General features: G+C 44.5%; 1 protein-coding gene across 1 annotated transcript in view; it reads left to right on the forward strand.

Moving 5' to 3' along the window:
• The window catches only part of LOC120989838 (alcohol dehydrogenase 1-like), a 128,897-nt gene that overhangs the window by 59,871 nt on the left and 50,344 nt on the right, over window positions 1-18,682 (forward strand). The window contains exon 5 of the mRNA XM_040418192.1: window positions 4,574-4,793. Coding sequence (XP_040274126.1) covers window positions 4,574-4,793 — 220 coding nt within the window. The remainder of the gene's footprint in view (window positions 1-4,573; window positions 4,794-18,682) is intronic.

The raw sequence follows: 18,682 nt of genomic DNA on the forward strand, positions 1-18,682 counted from the left end.
ACCTGAGCCACTTGTGTGGGTTGTAGACTCCGTCTCATGCTACCACTAGAGTGAAAGCACCGCCAGCATTCAAAAGTGACCAAAACATCAGGCAGGAAGCATAGGAACTGAGAAGTTGTTTGTGGTCACCACCTGCAGAACCACTCCTTTATTGGGGGTTTCTTGCTAATTGCCTATAATTTCCACCTGTTGTCTATCCCATTTTCACAACAGCATGTGAAATTGATTGTCACTCAGTGTTGCTTCCTAAGTGGACAGTTTGATTTCACAGAAGTGTGATTGACTTGGAGTTACATTGTGTTGTTTAAGTGTTCCCTTTATTTTTTTGAGCAGTGTATATATATATATACATACATACATACAGTGGATATAAAAAGTCTACACACCCCTGTTAAAATGTCAGGTTTCTGTGATGTAAAAAAATTAGACAAAGATAAATCATTTCAGAAATGTTGCCACCTTTAATGTGACCTACAAACTGTACCACTCAATTGAAAAACAAACTGAAATCTTTTAGGTGAAGGGAAGACATTTTTTTTTTAAATAATGTGGTTGCATAAGTGTGCACACCCTCTTATAACTGGGGATGTAGCTGTGTTCATAATTAAGCAATCACATTCAAAATCATGTTAAATAGGAGTCAGCATACACCTGCCATCATTTAAAGTGCCTCTGATTAACCCCAAATAAAGTTCAGCTGCTCTAATTGGTCTTTCCTGAAATGTTCTTAGTCGCATCCCACAGCAAAAGCCATGGTCCACAGAGAGCTTCCAAAACATCACAGGGATCTAATTGTTAAAAGGTATCAGTCAGGAGAAGGGTACAAAAGAATTTTCAAGGCATTAGATATACCATGGAACACAGTGAAGTCAGTCATCATCAAGTGGAAAAAATATGGCACAACAGTGACATTACCAAGAACTGGATGTCCCTCCAAAATTGATGAAAAGACCAGAAGAAAAGAAGCCTACAGCAACATTAAAGGAGCTGCAGGAATATCTGGCAAGTACTGGCTGTGTGGTACATGTGACAACAATCTCCCGTATTCTTCATATGTCTGGGTTATGGGGTAGAGTGGCAAGACAAAAGCCTTTTCTTACGAAGAAAAACATCCAAGCCAGGCTACATTTTGCAAAAACACATCTGAAGTCTCCCAAAAGCATGTGGGAAAAGGTTTTATGGTCTGATGAAACCAAGGTTGAACTTTTTGGCCATAATTTCAAAAGATATGTTTGGCGCAAAAACAACACTGCACATCACCAAAAGAACACCATACCCACAGTGAAGCATGGTGGTGGCAGCATCATGCTTTGGGGCTGTTTTTCTTCAGCTGGAACTGGGGCCTTAGTTATGCTAGAGGGAATTATTAACAGTTCCAAATACCAGTCAATATTGGCACAAAACCTTCAGGCTTCTGCTAGAAAGCTGAACATGAAGAGGAACTTCATCTTTCAGCATGACAACGACCCAAAGTATACATCCAAATTAACAAAGGAATGGCTTCACCAGAAGAAGATTAAAGTTTTGCAATGGCCCAGTCAGAGCCCAGACCTGAATCCGATTGAAAATCTGTGGGGTGATCTGAAGAGGGCTGTGCACAGGAGATGCCCTCGCAATCTGACAGATTTGGAGTGTTTTTGCAAAGTGTGCCATGCTGATAGACTCATACCTAAAAAGACTGAGTGCTGTAATAAAATCAAAAGGTGCTTCAACAAAGTATTAGTTTAAGGGTGTGCACACTTATGCAACCATATTATTTTATTTTTATATTTTTTCTTCCCTCTACCTAAAATATTTCAGTTTGTTTTTCAATTGAGTTGTACAGTTTATAGGTCACATTAAAGGTGGAAAAAGTTCTGAAATGATTTATCTTTGTCTTATTTTTTTTACATCACAGAAACCTGACATTTTAACAGGGGTGTGTAGACTTTTTATACCCACTTGTGTGTGTGTGTATATATATACAGTACAGACCAAAAGTTTGGACACACCTTCTCATTCAAAGAGTTTTCTTTATTTTCATGACTATGAAGGCATCAAAACTATGAATTAACACATGTGGAATTATATACATAACAAACAAGTGTGAAACAACTGAAAATATGTCATATTCTAGGTTCTTCAAAGTAGCCACCTTTTGCTTTGATTACTGCTTTTCACACTCTTGGCATTCTCTTGATGAGCTTCAAGAGGTAGTCCCCTGAAATGGTCTTCCAACAGGCTTGAAGGAGTTCCCAGAGATGCTTAGCACTTGTTGGCCCTTTTGCCTTCACTCTGTGGTCCAGCTCACCCCAAACCATCTCGATTGGGTTCAGGTCCAGTGACTGTGGAGGCCAGGTCATCTGGCGCAGCACCCCATCACTCTCCTTCATGGTCAAATAGCCCTTACTTTCAAAGTTTTCCCAATTTTTCAGCTGACTGACTGACCTTAATTTCTTAAAGTAATGATGGCCACTCGTTTTTCTTTACTTAGCTGCTTTTTTCTTGCCATAATACAAATTCTAACAGTCTATTCAGTAGGACTATCAGCTGTGTATTCACTTGACATCTCCTCAACGCCACTGATGGTCCCAACCCCATTTATAAGGCAAGAAATCCCACTTATTAAACCTGACAGGGCACACCTGTGAAGTGAAAACCATTACAGGGGACTACCTCCTGAAGCTCATCAAGAGAATGCCAAGAGTGTACAAAGCAGTAATCAAAGCAAAAGGTGGCTACTTTGAAGAACCTAGAATATGACATATTTTCAGTTGTTTCACACTTGTTTGTTATGTATATAATTCCACATGTGTTAATTCATAGTTTTTATGCCTTCAGTGTGAATCTACAATTTTCATAGTCATGAAAATAAATAAAACTCTTTGAATGACAAGGTGTGTCCAAACTTATGGTCTGTACTGTATATATATATATATATATATATATATATATATATATATATATGTTAATTTTTAGCTCGTTTTCTTTTTTTGTATCTGCAGAATAATTTTATACTGCAGTGTCTGCATGGACGCACTGAACGTCAGCTTGTGTGCGTTCTGCAACCCTGAGCACCAATAAGTACCATATTTTTTTACTGGTCGCTTTTGAGCTCAGTTTTCTTTTTTTGCGGGTGAAAAAAATATATTTAGTGTTAGAAATCAATTTTAGGTAGTGTTAGTGTAGAAATGGGGAACAAAATGTGGGGTGCATTTTGTTCTGTTACCCTTTGGGAAAGTGAAAAATGTGGGTGTAAAGCAACTTTTTCTTGAAAAAATTGCAATTTTTCATTTTCACTGCCAAGTTTTTCCTAATTTTGGGAAACACCTTTGAGGTCAAAATACTCACTACACACCTTGAAGGATCCGTTGAGGGGTGAAGTTTCCAAAATGGGGTAACTTTTTGGGGGTTTCTACTGTAGGGTCATCACAGGGTGTCTTCATCTGCGACATAGCTCACAATTACAATTCCAGCTAAATCCGCTCTCCAAAAGCCATATGGTGCTCCTTCCACTCTGACACCTCCTGTGTGCTCATACATCAGTTTGTGAGCACATATGTGGTGTTTCTGTAAACTACAGCATCAGGGTAATAAACATTGAGTTTTGTTTTGCTGCTAACCCTTAATGTGTTGCAGGAAAAATGGATTAAAATTGAAAATCTGCTAAATTCTTCTTTAATTCTTGTGGGACACCTAAAGGGTTAACCGAGTTTGTAAAATCAGTTTTGAATAACTTTAGGGACGTAGTTTCTAAAATGGGGTGATTTATGGGTGATTTCTAATATGTAAGCGCCGCAAAGTGACTTGATAACTGACCTGGTCCTTAAAAAATTTGGTTTTTGAAATTTTCTCATACTCCTTTATCAATGATGGAGTCCCTTTGGCACACGTAATGGGTGTCTTCTCTATATTTCAGCCCTGGCTAAGTATATAAATTCATTGTGATTTTTAAAATATTGTAGTCTGTTTTGTGTTCACATTACAATACATCTAGTACTGATAAAATTGATTTAAACTTGCATTTAGAAGTTTAATATTTTATTAGGCTGCAATTTATTTACTTGGAATCTGTCACCTATTTTGACCATATAAAACCGTTAACATAGCAATGTGCAATAAAGTACCTTCATTCCAGCATGTGTCTTCTATCTTTTATTCAACTTTTCACTCAGATGAAAAAGCGAGTGAATAAATTACATGACGTAGTGGAGGGGGCCGGCGCCGTTCGGCAAGGATGTGGGAGTACATTTATTTCTTAGGAGGCGTGCTGGGCTTGGAAGAAAGGCGGGCTGGGCACTGCAGGGGGGCGTTGCTGGGCACTAGAGCAGAGTAATAACTCCCCTCTGGGCACCTTGAGACTTCATTTACATATCAGAAAAATCGCTTTTTCATCTGAGTGAAAAGTTGAATAAAAGAAAGAGGACACATGCTGGAATGAAGGTAATTTATTGCACATTGCTATGTTAACGGTTTTATATGGTCAAAATAGGTGACAGATTCCCTTTAATAGCAATATGCCCAAAATGTCCAACATGGGACAAGTACAATACAGAAAGTAGTTGTTAATTATTTCCTTCCATTTCTTAAACAGGCTTGGGAAATATAATGAAGTGCTAGCGGACAACACCACCAGATTTACCTGCAAGGGGAAACCTGTTCATAACTTTTCAAATACCAGCACTTTTACCGAATACACAGTGGTTGATGAAATTTCGGTTGTTAAGATAAACCAAGATGCACCGCTGGATAAGGTCTGCCTCATTGGCTGTGGATTTGCCACTGGATATGGCTCTGCTGTTAAAATAGCTAAGGTAAGTGCTAGGTTTAGTTCTATTAATTTTCACAGTAGCTAAATAGAGCTCCAGCTAAATTATTGGCAATTTTTCAAGACAAAGCCCATTTTTGTTTCTGCATCTGTTTTTTCCTCCCCACATTCCTAGAACTATAACTTTTAAAAATTTTCATTCAGATAGCTGTGATAGGGCTTATTTTTTGCATATTGTGTTTTTAATGGCACCATTGAATTTATCATGTCTTGTATTGGAAAATGAGAAAAAAAATTCTTTGTGGGGTGAAATGAAAAAAATTTCCCCAAGTTTTTTATTTTTATTTTGATATTACGGTGTTCACTGTGCACTAAAAATGACATGACATCCTCATTCTGTAGGTCAATACAAATACAGCAATAACAGATTTGTATAGTTTTTGTTTTACTACTTAAAAAAAACTAAAAAAACTTTTTACAATTTTCAAAAATGTCTTTGCATCGCCATTCGCCATTTTCTGACAGCCAGAACTTTTTAAAATTTCCACCCATGGAACTGTGTAAAGGTGTTGGTACTATTTTTGTGGTAGTACCGCCTTTTTGATCATTGTCATTAAATTTTTCAGGGAAGGGTACAAGGTGACTAAAAAAATGACATTGTGTTTTTATTTTCCTTTTTTTACACCTCACATGAAAATTGCAGTATGTGTTGATGTCACTGATTATTTTGCCCTGCCTCTGATCTGTCAGAATAATTATCCCCAAAAAATGGATACTGTCACTCGGTCAGCATTTGATCAGTAATCCATCAGTATTGCTAAAGCAAAAAAACACGGAGTGGATCCAAAACAGAGATGACACGTGAATAGAATCTTTGCATGTCTTCTGTGTTTTGTACCCACTCCTGTTTTTGGCTGCCAAATCATAAGCCAATTCTGATGCAAAATAGGGACCATGTCATACAGGCCTTACAGCTGCTACATAGATAGGATCTGTTGTGCATCTCATTTTTCCTTCCTTCTGACAGATCAGAAGAAGGGTCAAATACATGATGATATCAACCACGCCAAAAAGGCAAAATAGTGGCCCAGTCTTGTAGTAGGGAGTGTGGGAACAGCATGAGAAGTCCACAGAATGGCACAGTGACAGAGTGGTGAGGTAGCAGCAGCATGTGGAGAACACAGAGTGGCCCAATGACAGAGTGGTGAGGTGGCAGCAGCATGAGGAGACTACAGAGTTGCCCAGTGACATAGTAGTGAGGTGGCAGCAGCATCAGAAGACCACAGAGTTGCCCAGTGACATAGTAGTGAGGTGACAGCAGCATGAGGAGACCACAGAGTGGTGAGGTGGAAGCAGCATGAGGAGACCACAGAGTGGCCCAGTGACATAGTGTTAAGGTGGCAGCAGCATGAGGAAACCATAGAGCGGCCCAGTGACATAGTGGTGAGCTGGCAGCAGCATGAGGAGACCACAGACTAGTGATGTGGCAGCAGCATGAGGAGACCACAGAGTGGTGAGGTGGCAGCAGCATGAGGAGACCACAGAGTGGACCAGTGACATAGTGGGAGGTGGGTGGCAATTACCGTACTTGCTGATGACGGTGGGCGTAAGAAGGAGCACTTGGCATCAGATGTGTGGCATCAGGCGGGTGGCAACATCAGAATAGTAGCTGAAGCAGGTATCAAGAAGAAACCGGTCTCTTTTGTCAAAGTGTAGGTGAGGCACCATGAATTATCTAGACTGATGCATCAGGCATTGGTGTTTGAAAAACCTGTCTGATCCACGCCTGATTCATCTTCACAAAGGTCAGTTTCTTAACATTTTGGATGGACAAGCAAGATTTCCTTGGGGTAACTATGGCCCCTGCTGCACTAAACACCTGCTCTGATGCCACACTGCTGGCTGGGCAGGTAAGCTTGTCCAGGGCAAACTCGGACAGTTGTGGCCACAAATAGAGTTTGGCTGCCCAGTAGTCCAGGGGATCTTCGATGTGGGTTGGCAGGGTGCACTCCAAGTATGCCACAACCTACTGGTTCAGGTTCTTCTCTATGTCTACCTGCTGCTGCTGGTTAGTAGTTTCTTCAGTAGGCGGGTGAAGAAAACTGCTCATCAGTAGGGTTGAGTAAACCCGTGCCGAACTTTAGGATTTTTTGACCCCGGACCCGAACATTTCAGTAAAAGTTCGGGTTCGGTGTTCGGCGATTTAATGGTGCTTTTTGAAAGGCTGCAGGCCAGCCAATCAACAAGCGTTTAACTTGTGTGCCCTTAGAAGTCATCACAGCCATGCCTACTAATGGCATGGCTGTGATTGGCCAGTGCAGCATGTGACCCAGCCACTATATAAGCTGGAGTCACATGGGTGCAGTGCAACATTTTTGTACCCTGCCCTGAGCCCAGTGACACAGAAAAATAAGTTTTATCCGTCTGTTAGTTAGGTGGGCGTCGGCGGCCATTTTGTGCACGTTCAGTGCACCATCACTACATATGTGCTAGGGACAATAATTTAAACCTGTTCTTTTAGTTCAGTGGGCAACATATACCTATTTTTTAAGTGCACCTGCACTGCATATGTGCCAGGAGAAGGGAAAATAATATAGGTAATCCTTCTGTGAGTTCAGGGACCAAGGGGGTGACATATTCACATTTTCTGTAAAGTACAATCCAAGTAAATCCATCTGTTCTGTGGGGACAAATTATTTTTTATTTGCTAAAAAGTACATGTGAATATAATTTTTTCACCCACAATTAAACAGATGGATTGATTTAACTGATTTTCTTTTACTATCACAAATGCAGTGCAGGACTGCATTTGTGATAGTGAAGTTAAATCCATCTGTTTAATTGTGGGTGAAAAAATCATTTTTTTTCCCCATAAAGTACCTTTGCGGCCTGCACTGCAAATCTGATAGTGAAATAGAATCAGTAAATCCATCTCTTTCACTGTGGGTGAAAAAAAAATATATATTTTTTTTTGTCAGAAAGTACCTTTGCGGCCTGCACTCTATTTTGAAATAGAATCAGTGAATACAACTGGGACATTGTGGGTAAAAAAAAACATTTATTTTTGGCCATAAAGTACCCTTTTTGGCCTGCACTTCAAATATGATAGTGAAATAAAATCAGTAAATCCATCTGTTTAACTGTGGGTGAAAAAATCTTATTTTTGCGGCCATTGCTGCATTTCTGACAGTCCAATACAAGCGTTAAATACTGCTGTTATATTCTGGTTTTAAAAAAACACCCATTTTGTGCAAGATACTACATTTGCGGCCTTTGCTGCATTTCTGACAGTCCAATACAACCAGTCAATACTGCTGTTATATTCTGGTTTTAAAAAAACACACATTTTGTGCAAGATACTACATTTGCGGCCTTTGCTGCATTTCTGACAGTCCTATACAAGCGTTAAATACTGCTGTTCTATTGTGGTTTTAAAAAAACACACATTTTGTGCAAGATACTACATTTGCGGCCTTTGCTGCATTTCTGACAGTCCATTACAACCAGTCAATACTGCTGTTACGCCTGTCACACTGTTGTGTCCTCTTTATGACACCGGCACAGCCTTACTGTCAGTAAACTTAATTGTTGATTATTGGCGGTTACATTGTCGCCTGATATAAACCATCTGTTAGTTTGATGGGTGAACGCAAAGAATGAGGAGAGCGTCAAATAAGGGACGTAGCCCTGGTCGTGGTGCTGCTGGTGTTGGTGGAGCTCCTGTAGCAGGGAGAGGACGTGGTCCATCTGTGCCAGCTACATGCACAAGTGAAACACCTTCCTCAGGTGAGAGTAGGCGACAGAACCTTCAGCATTATTTGGTAGGGCTGAATGCGGCTCTATGAATGGTGAGGCCAGAACAAGTACAGGCGATAGTAGATTGGGTGGCTGACACTGCCGCCAGTTCCTTCACATTGTCTCCCACCCAGTCCCTTGCTGAAAGATCAGAGTTGGCACCTGCAGCCCATGGCCATCTGTCTTTCACCTCACCCCCTTGCAAATCAACCAAGCGGTCTGAGCCCCAAGTCATGCAGCAGTCTCTTCTGCTTTTTGATGACTCTGCTAGCAGGGTTTCCCAGGGCCATCCACATAGCCCTGCCCCAGAAGTGAAAGAGATTGAATGCACTGATGCCCAACCACTTATGTTTCAGGATGAGGACATGGGAAGACCACCGCAGCACGTCTCTGATGATGATGAAACACAGGGCTTTCTGCAGTCTGCAGACCGACAAGGAGGGCAGGGGTAAAGAGTGGGTGGAAGATGATGTGGAGGATGATGAGGTACTAGACCCCACATGGAATCAAGGTAATGCGAGTGAAGTGTGCAGTTTGGAGGAAGAGGCGGTGGTCGCACAGAGGCACCAGCACAGCAGAAGAGGGAGCAGAGTGCAAAAGCGTCTGTTACATTCTTGGGTGACATTTTACCATTTTTGCCGTGAATAAATCCCTGCTCTGCATAGGTGACAGGGACCTAAATTTCAAAAAATTGTCTGTTACATTCTCAGGTGACATTTTACCATTTTTGCCGTATAGAAAACCCTGCTCTGCATAGGTGACAGGGACCTAATTTTTGTAAAATCGTCTGTTCAATTGGTGGGTGACATGAACCTAGTTTTGCTGTGAATAGTTGACAGGGACCGAAATTTTTAAAAATCGTCTTTTCCATTGGTGGGTGACATTAACCCATTTTTGCAGATGAAAAACCCCTGCTCTGCATAGGTGACAGTGACTTACATTTCTAAAATTCGTCTTTAATTGATGCTCACCCCCTCCTTTCATTCGATCCATCCACTTTAATAACTTTTACCACATTTCCGCTCGATCACATTTCAGTCATTGACCTCCCTTGGATGTGGTATCCCTTTCTCAGGCTCCCTCTCCGGCATGGAACCCTGATTCCCCGTTACCTGTGATCACCATGGCACATAAAAGAAAGCGGCAGCAGGGCCTTTCCTGTCTAACGTTTCCTAATCCAAAATACTGCAGTGACATTCCCTGTAATCTTTTATTAATCATTCTAATAACAGGGCATCTTAAGAGTCCTGTATTGTTATTTATCGTCACTACCTCCCCGAGTCGGAAGTGGGTAATTGCCGTGCGCCCCCTCCTTTACTTGGATGCTTCTGCTTCAATAACTTGTCCCACTTTCCGCTCGATCACATTTCAGCCATTGACCTCCCTTGGATGTGGTATCCCTTTCTCAGGCTCCCTCTCCGGCATGGAACCCTGATTCCCCGTTATCCGTGATCACCATGGTAGGCGCATAAAAGAACATCAAATGTTGATAGGGAAGATATCTAATTGGATCGTGGACATCACAGGGACGTGCGAGATGGTGGAGCAGTATGTGTGCACACGCCTACACGTACTGACTGATGGGTCTGCCCCCTTCAATTTCTGGGTCTCCAAATTGGGCACATGGCCTGAGCTTGCCCTTTACGCCTTGGAGGTGCTAGCCTGCCCTGCAGCCAGTGTATTATCTGAACGTTTGTTTAGCACGGCAGGAGGGGGTTATCAAAGAGAAGCGCAGCCGCCTGTCCACAGCCAATGTAGACAAGCTCACGTTCATTAAAATGAACCAGGCAGGGATCTCACAAAACTTGTTCGTACCTTGTGCAGAATAGACATGTATACCAGCCTCACCCAGCCATTGTTGTACTCCAGCGCACTTTCTCTTTGTTTTATTTTTTATATTTTCCAACGTTTTCTGGTCTACACAAATTTGAACCAAAAAAATACCAATAAAATAAAATAAAAAACAAAAACCAGTGTTGGCTACCTCCTCCTCCTCAACCGCCGCTTCCACCTACACCACCACATTCACCGCCTCCTCAACCTCCTACTCCATATGGACCTCCTCCTAGATCAAGATTATTATTTTTTATTTTTATGTATTTTATGTTATTTTAAGTCATTTCCCTATCCACATTTGTTTGCAGAGCACTTGCCATGCTCTTAACCAAATTATGCTGCCTTTTACAGCCCTCTAGCTCTTTCCATGACTTTTTTAGAGCCATTTTAGTGCTCCAAAGTTCGGGTCCCCCAAAGTTCGGGTTCAGGGTCAAGTTTGGGTCCCAAACTCGAACTTTTTTGTGAAGTTCGGCTGAACCCTTCGAACCCGAACATCCAGGTGTCCACTCAACTCTACTCATCAGTGACTCTAGACTTAAGTTGCTGCTGATGGAACTGGTACTGCTCCTGCCCCCGCAACCCCCCAGCAGCCATGGCAGTGGAACATGAGCGCAGAGGGCCCCCCTGTCAGACCTGCGTGATAATGGTGATTGCGCACATAGGCAGCGACCAACTGACTACATAGGATGTCCCAATAGTAGTTCAGTTTCTCCTTCTTCTCAGCGTGTGTAAAAAAGGCCCCCATTTTTGAGCAGTAGCAAGGGTCTAACATGGTGGAGAGCCAGTAGTCATCCCTCTGGCAAATTGGTGACAATTCGGCTGTCACTACGCTAGCAACTGAGCATGCATTGGGCCATTTGTGCAAGTGACTTAAAGGGACTCCCTGCCTCCATCTTCACTGCATACTGCCACGGTGTGTCTGGGTCTTGTGCCTAGTCTTCCTCATTGCCCTGTAGCTCCACCGGCTGCTCCTGCTCCTCCACTCCTTTCACCTGTGTAGAAAAAACAGCTATTGCTCTATGCATTGCTTGTGATCAAATGTCCTTCTTCTCCTCCTCCTCAAGTTCCGCCCCCACAGGGCTCATGTGGCCGTGAGATGTAGTCGCCACGTCTCCTGTCCCCTGGCCAGCCAGATTTACCAGTATCTGTTCCAAGACTGAAATCAGTGGAATGATGTTGTTAATCCCGTAGTCCTGGTGACTGACAAATAAAGTGACCTCCTTAAAGGGCCTAAGCAAACGCTAGGTGTTACGCATTAGCTGCCACTTGCTAACATTGAAGTTACACAGGGGAGTACCTCTGTCTGCCTATATCATCAAGAATTTGTTTATGGCCTTTCTCTGTTCATATAATCGGTCCAACATATGGAGGGTGGAATTCCAATGGGTGGAAACATTGCATATCAGCCTATGTTGGGGGATGCCGTTCTGTCACTGCAGCTCAAGGAGGGTGTGATCTGCGGTGTACGAGTGGGTGAAGTACGTGCAAAGTTTCCTGGCCATTTTCAGTATGTCTTGAAGATGGGGTGAACACTTCAGGAACTGCTTTACAACCAGATTGAACACGTGTACCATGCAGGGTGCATGGCTCAGCCCTCCTTGACACAGCGCCAATACCATGTTCTTCCTGTTGTCGGCCACCATGGTTCCGATTTTGAGTTGTTGAGGAGAAAGGCAGGATTTGATTTCTTGATGAACTACGCAGAGCAGTGCCTCCCCTGTGTGACTCCATTCACCCAGGCAAACTAGGTGCAAAACAGAGTGACACAGCCGTGCCCTAGACATGTGGTATGCTGGAGGAGCACTGTGAATTGTCCCTGCAGTGGAGGCTGAGGACATAGTGGAGGATGAGGAGGCAGAGGCGGACATTGTCGCAGGACCAACGGTGTGAGAACATGGAGGGGGAAGTGGCGTCACCTGGCTAAGTTGCTGGTGTGGCTGGGTAGGAACCACATTTACCCAGCGGGCCATAAAGGACATATATTGCCCTTGACCGTAGTTACAGCTCCACACGTCGGCGCTGCCGTGCACTTTGGCAGACACCGACAGGCTCAAGGACTGGCCCACCTTCTGTTCTACATATTTGTGCAGGGCTGGTACTGCCTTTTTGGCAAAGAAATGTCGGCTTGGGACTCTGCACCTCAGCTCGGCACAAGCCATCAATTCTCTGAAAGGTGCAGAATCCACCACTTGGAAAAGGAGGGACTGCAGCACCAGCAACTTGGACAGGAGCATGTGAAGCTTCTGCGCCGTTGGATGAGTGCACGCTTACTGTTGTCTCTTGGTAATCGCTTCGGGGATCGATTGCTGATGCAATGACTGACGAGGAGTAGAAGGATGAGGAGCAGGAGCATCAGGACCAGCAGATGATGGAAAGAACAGACAGCTCCCTTCAGCTGAGGTGGTGGAGCCTTGACTGCCTGAAATTGGGGGCGTGCCACAGGGTGATGTAGGGGTTGCTGCGGCAGGCTGGACCACCACACCGGAGCCATGGTTCTCCCAGGCCATTTTATGGTGACACTGCATGTGTTGACGCAGGGCCGTGGTGCCAACACTTTCTGCCCACAAATTCTGCTAATGGCCATGTTCAGCTCCTCTGGTCGCCTAACAAAAAATTGCCACACCGCTGAGTATGGCATTTTCCCCCAACAGTCTTCACTGACTGCCTGCTACCGCTGCCTCCCTGAACCCTTGTACCACTACTTTCGGGGCCGGTAGGCTCCTGCGAAGCGGGATGTCTACCCCAGGCACGTTTGGCCCCCGACCTCCCACTGCTGCCACCTTGCTGACTCACAGCCACGCTACCACCCTGCTGGCTCAGCCACTGCCTCACACTCAAGCTGCCATCCTCTTCTCCTGATGATGATAATGAAGCCCCTTCTTCACCCAGCTCCCAAGTGTGATCGGCTATATCATCATCATCCGCTACTGTCTGCACGTCACTGATGTCCCCCTCAACGGTCTCAGGGCTAGGAGCCTGACCGCTCACAACACCTGCTCCCACGCGACTATCATCATCACTACTTGCCCGCCTACCGGAAAAAGCAGCGGATGTCTCCTCCAGATCTTGGCTGGGCAGTAGCTGCTGACTGTCCTCTAGTAGCTCGTCCTCACTGAAAAGTGGAGCCGAGCCTACGGCATATAATACTTCTCGCACTGAGGGAACTGAAAATGGCAGAGGAAGGTTCAGGACCGGTGGGAGCACACGGCCTGCTCCCAGGCCATGCCAACTAAGTGTCGTGTCAGAGGAACCCACCGACTCTTGGCTGGGAGTGTCTGATGTCACTTGCGACGAAGTCGAAGACCGAGTCAACCATTCAAGCACTGCTGGGTTGCTGGTCAAGACACGACCGCTAGATGACACTGGGAGCTCAGGCCTCTCGCTGCAACTCCAGCTGCCACCCCTCTTCTTCTGTTGCCTGCGACAGAAACATTTTGGCCACTGGTCGTTCCCTTTGAAGGGCCTGTCACCTGTCTGTCTGACATACTGTATAGTAAAATAATTTAATTAGAATTAAAATAATACCCCCGAAAAAAGGCTGTAGTACTATGTTACCGTATTTTTCGCCCTATAAGACGCACCGGCCCATAAGACGCACCTAGGTTTTTGAGGAAGAAAATAAGAAAAAAAATATTTTGAACCAAAAGGTGTGCTTTTGGTGGGCTTTGAACTAATGGTAGCCTGTGAATGACACTATTATGGGGGTCTGTGGATGGCACTGTTATGAGCGTCTGTGGATGACACTATTTTGGGGGCCTGTGGATGCCACTGTTATGGGGGTCTGTGGATGGCACTGTTATGGGGGTCTGTGGATGACACTGTTATGGGGGTCTGTGGCTGACACTGTTATGGGGGTCTGTGGCTGACACTGTTATGGGGGTCTGTGGCTGACACTGTTATGGGGGTCTGTGGCTGACACTGATATGAGGGCGTCTGTGGATGGCACTGTTATGGGGGCATCTGTAGATGGCATGACACTGCTATGGGGGGGATCTGTGGATGACAGATAAATAGCATCTTATGCTATTTGACATCCACAGATCCCCCCCATAACAGTGTCAGACACTGTGAATGACCCCAATACAGGGGGTGGGGGCTGGCACATACACTAGTTTTTAAATGGCAGCGGGGGCCCATTGCAGTCATTGTATTCCATTGCACTGGGCCCCGCTCACTGTACTAATGATATCTACTGTAACTGCAGGCATGCAATGGTTAACTATAGATATGTTCGATCCAGCACTGAGTAACCTGTACTTACGATCATACCAGGCTGGAGGCAGGAGGCTGGGTGGGCGGGCACTGGCAGCGTAACTTCCTACGTCACGTGCCTGCGCCGCCTGCTTACTACGGTACTTCACCACTAAATGGCAATTTAGACATATTGTATATATATATTTTTTCTGATTAATGAACTCCCCACCCGTCCCAAAAAAAATGACAATCACAATTCACTGCAGAAAGGCTAATGGCACAGATGTATATTTCTTTTTTATGCACCACGTAAATGGCTGTAGTAAAATGTAACTTCACTGCTGAACGCCAATTATGTCATTTATTTATATTTTTTTCCCTATTTCTACACCCCAAAGAAAAAGAAATATAACAATCACAATTCACGCAGAACGGCTAATCGGATGTACATATATTTCCTTTTTATACACCACGTAAATGGCTGTAGTACAAGGTAACTTCACCGCTAAACTTCAATTATGAATAGAGATGAGCGAATCGAAGTTAACGAAGTGGAATTCTATCCGAATTTCAGGAAAAATTTGATTCACACCGAATCAGAATTTACACACGCTTCCTGGTAACGAAGTACATTTTTTTCCTAAAATAGCTGCTACATGTGTGTGGACATGGAGCAAGGAACTTTGGGAAGGCTGGATCCCCCATAATGCCATGCATGCAGCCAATCAGCAGCCAGCCAGCCCTATGATGTCACAGCCATATAAATAGTGGCAGCTATCTTGGATTCTGCCATTTTCCAATGTACTTAGTGCAGGGAGAGATGTCAGCAGGTGCTAGGGAAAGTGCTAGAAAAAACGTAACTGTGCTAAAAAAAAGATTTACAATTGCAGGGAAAGATTATTCAAGGTGTAGGGAAAGGATAGGGAGGAATCATTCCACAGCACTCATGTTAAACAGGTTTCAGTAGGGGAGGTTACAGCCTGGGTAATAGGAACAATCCTATTACACCTTGCTGCACTGACTGGGGACCCAAATTGCCATTATACAGCTCTGTAATTCCAACAAACCGTTCTTGTTATTGGGGTGTTCTAAAGCATTTTTTGGCTTGTATTAGGGGGAAAAAAGGGCTTATTAGCCATTGTGTGGTGAAGTGATAAAATTACAACACTTTTTTGTCGGGTATTAGTTGCAAAAGAAAAATATATTTGCAGTTCAGCGGTACAGTTATATGTTCTAAATCCTTTTGTGGCATGTATTAGTGGCAAAAGTAAAATATATTTGTTGTTTAGTGGTGCAGTTACATGTTCTAAAGCCTTTTGTGGCGTGTATTAGTGGCAAAATAAAAATATATTTGCCGTTCAGCGGTGCAGTTATATGTTCTAAAGCCCTTTTTAATTGTGTAATAGTGGCAAAAGAAAAATATATTTGCTGTTCTGCGGTGCAGTTATATGTTCAGTCAGTGTTTCCCCGTTTTGTGGTTCATCAGGATATGTTGTATTGGGTAAACTAACTACGAGGCGAGCCTATTGAACAGTTGGTGGTCCTCAAGGCTTATCACAAGCTTGTGTTAGATCTAGCCGACCAACATGTTCTCGTGGGTCACCTGGGGCTGCAGAAAACTCAGGATCTTATTCTACAGTGGTTTTACTGGCCCAGCATATTCAAAGAAGTGGAAGAGTTTTTTAAGTCTTTCCCTACCTGCCAGATGACTAGCCCACAGCCACACTTCCATAGTCCCCTTGTACCTCTCCTGATTATTGAAGTACCGTTTGACCGAATAGCTATGGACCTCATAGGCCCAGTACCGAAGTCCGCCAGAGGGCATCAACACATCTTAGTCATTCTAGACTACGCCACTTGGTACCCGGAGGCGGTGCCACTGCAACATACCTTTCGGCCAAACTCATAGCTAAGGAATTAATGGAGATGTTTTCCCGAGTAGGACTACCTAAAATGGTTCTGACCGACCAAGGGACCCCTTTTATGTCCAAGGTGATAAGGGAACTCTGTAAGTTGCTGCACATAAAACAGCTACGGATGTCCGTTTACCTTCTGCAAACGGATTGTCTGGTAGAAAGGTTTAACCAAACATTAAAAAATATGTTAAAAAGGGTGGTGGCTGGGAGCTCCTTCTGGGGTGGGAAGGACTCTATTGAGTTCTCGCCCTTCGAACTGCTATATGGCAGACACCCTCGCGGTCTCTTGGATGTGGCCAAAGAGGCGTGGGAACAACAACCCACTCCACATAAAAGTGTCATTGAGTACGTTACCCAGATGCAAGATCGTATAGAGACAGTGTTACCTCTTGTTAGGAAGCATATGGCGGCAGCTCAGCGAGCCCAGAGTAGGATAAATAATCGGCAGGCTTGGGTCCGGATCTTTAACCCGGGTGATCATATTTTGGTTCTGGTGCCGACCATGGATAGTAAGTTCCTGGCTAGGTGGCAGGGGCCCTACGAGGTACTCGAGAAAATTGGACATGTAAACTACAAGGTACACCACCCAGGGTGGCGAAAGCCGGAGCAGGTTTACCATGTGAATTTACTCAAACCGTGGAAAGATAGGGAAACCTGTACAGAAGACAGCCCGTGGCCGGGTTTTCTAGGAGAAGAGGTACCGGCCGCTCTGTCTGATGCAAGAGAGGTGGCTGCCACAGTAAAAATTGCTGACAGCCTCTCCTCTAAACAGATTCAGGAGGCCAGGGAATTTGTTAGTCGGAACATGGATGTGTTCTTGGACCTCCCTGGACGTGCTTCCATAATCCAGCATGACATTATCACTGAGCCTCAGGCAAAAGTCTGATTAAAACCATTCCGGGTACCCAAGGCTCGGAGACGAGCCATATCGGAGGAGGTGCAGCTAATGTTGCAGCTAGACATCATTGAGGAATCAAAAAGTGAGTGAGCCAGTCCTATAGTATTGATACCCATATCGGATGGGACGTTGTGGTTTTGTAACGACTTTCGAATACTTAACGAGGTTTCCAAATTCGATGCGTATCCCATGCCCCGGGTGGATGAGCTCATCGAGAGGTTAGCAGAAGCCCGGTATTTTTCTGTTTTGGACCTCACGAAAGGGTACTGGCAGGTGCCCTTAACGGAAGCTGCCAAAGAGAAAACTGCCTTTATCACGCCTGAGGGGCTGTATCACTATAAGGTCTTACACTTTTGTCTGCATGGTGCCCCCGCCACTTTTCAGCAACTAATGGACATCGTGCTTCGTCCACATTGTCGGTACGCTTCGGCTTACATGGACGATATTGTCATCCACAGTACCGACTGGGAAAGTCACCTGCCCAAAGTGCAGGCTGTAGTGGACTCCCTTCGGAAAGCTGTCCTAACCACTAACCCAAAAAAATGTGCGGTAGGTTTAGAAGAGACTAAGTACCTGGGGTATTTCATTGGGCGCGGAGTCATCAAACCCCAAGTGAACAAAATAGAGGCGATACGGAATAGGCCTCGACCTGTCACCACTAGGCAAATAAAGTAATTCCTGGGAATGGTGGGCTATTACATGAGGTTTGTTTCCCACTTTGCCCTTGACAGGACTCTTGAAGGGACACAAGTCAATGATGGTTCGCTGGGATGATCGGGCGGAAGAAGCTTTCTCCGCTTTGAAGTCGGCCCTGTGCTGGTCCCCGGTTTTGGTGACGCCTGACTTCAAAAGGGTGTTTATAATACAGACCAATGCCTCCAAAGTAGGCCCCGGTGCTGTACTGTTTCAGGAAGTTAACGGGGAGGAGCATCCCGTTGTCTTCCTTAGCCGTAATCTCATGTAGTGTCCCACTAGGTAAATGTGGGCACTACACAAGGGTCAATTGGGCCACGTTGTTCTCCACCTCCTGTGGAACATGGTTATTGTATTTTATATGGCATTTTAATGTATATTGTCATTTTATTGATGTTATCTCTGGTGTACCAGGCCTGTAGGTGTGTAATTCCTCCTCCTAGACAGTAGAGGGAGCTAGGGAACCCCCTAGTATAAATAGCCAGGTCCAGACCAGAGAGGGCAGTCAGTCAGAGTCTGTGCATTCCAGAAGTCAGTGTGCACACTAGTCAGAAGGTAGCTGGGATCCAGCTTCTGATATGCAGCTAGATAGCCCAGGCTTCT

Source organism: Bufo bufo, chromosome 2 (assembly GCF_905171765.1).
Source record: "Bufo bufo chromosome 2, aBufBuf1.1, whole genome shotgun sequence".
Classification (NCBI taxonomy): Eukaryota; Metazoa; Chordata; class Amphibia; order Anura; family Bufonidae; genus Bufo; species Bufo bufo.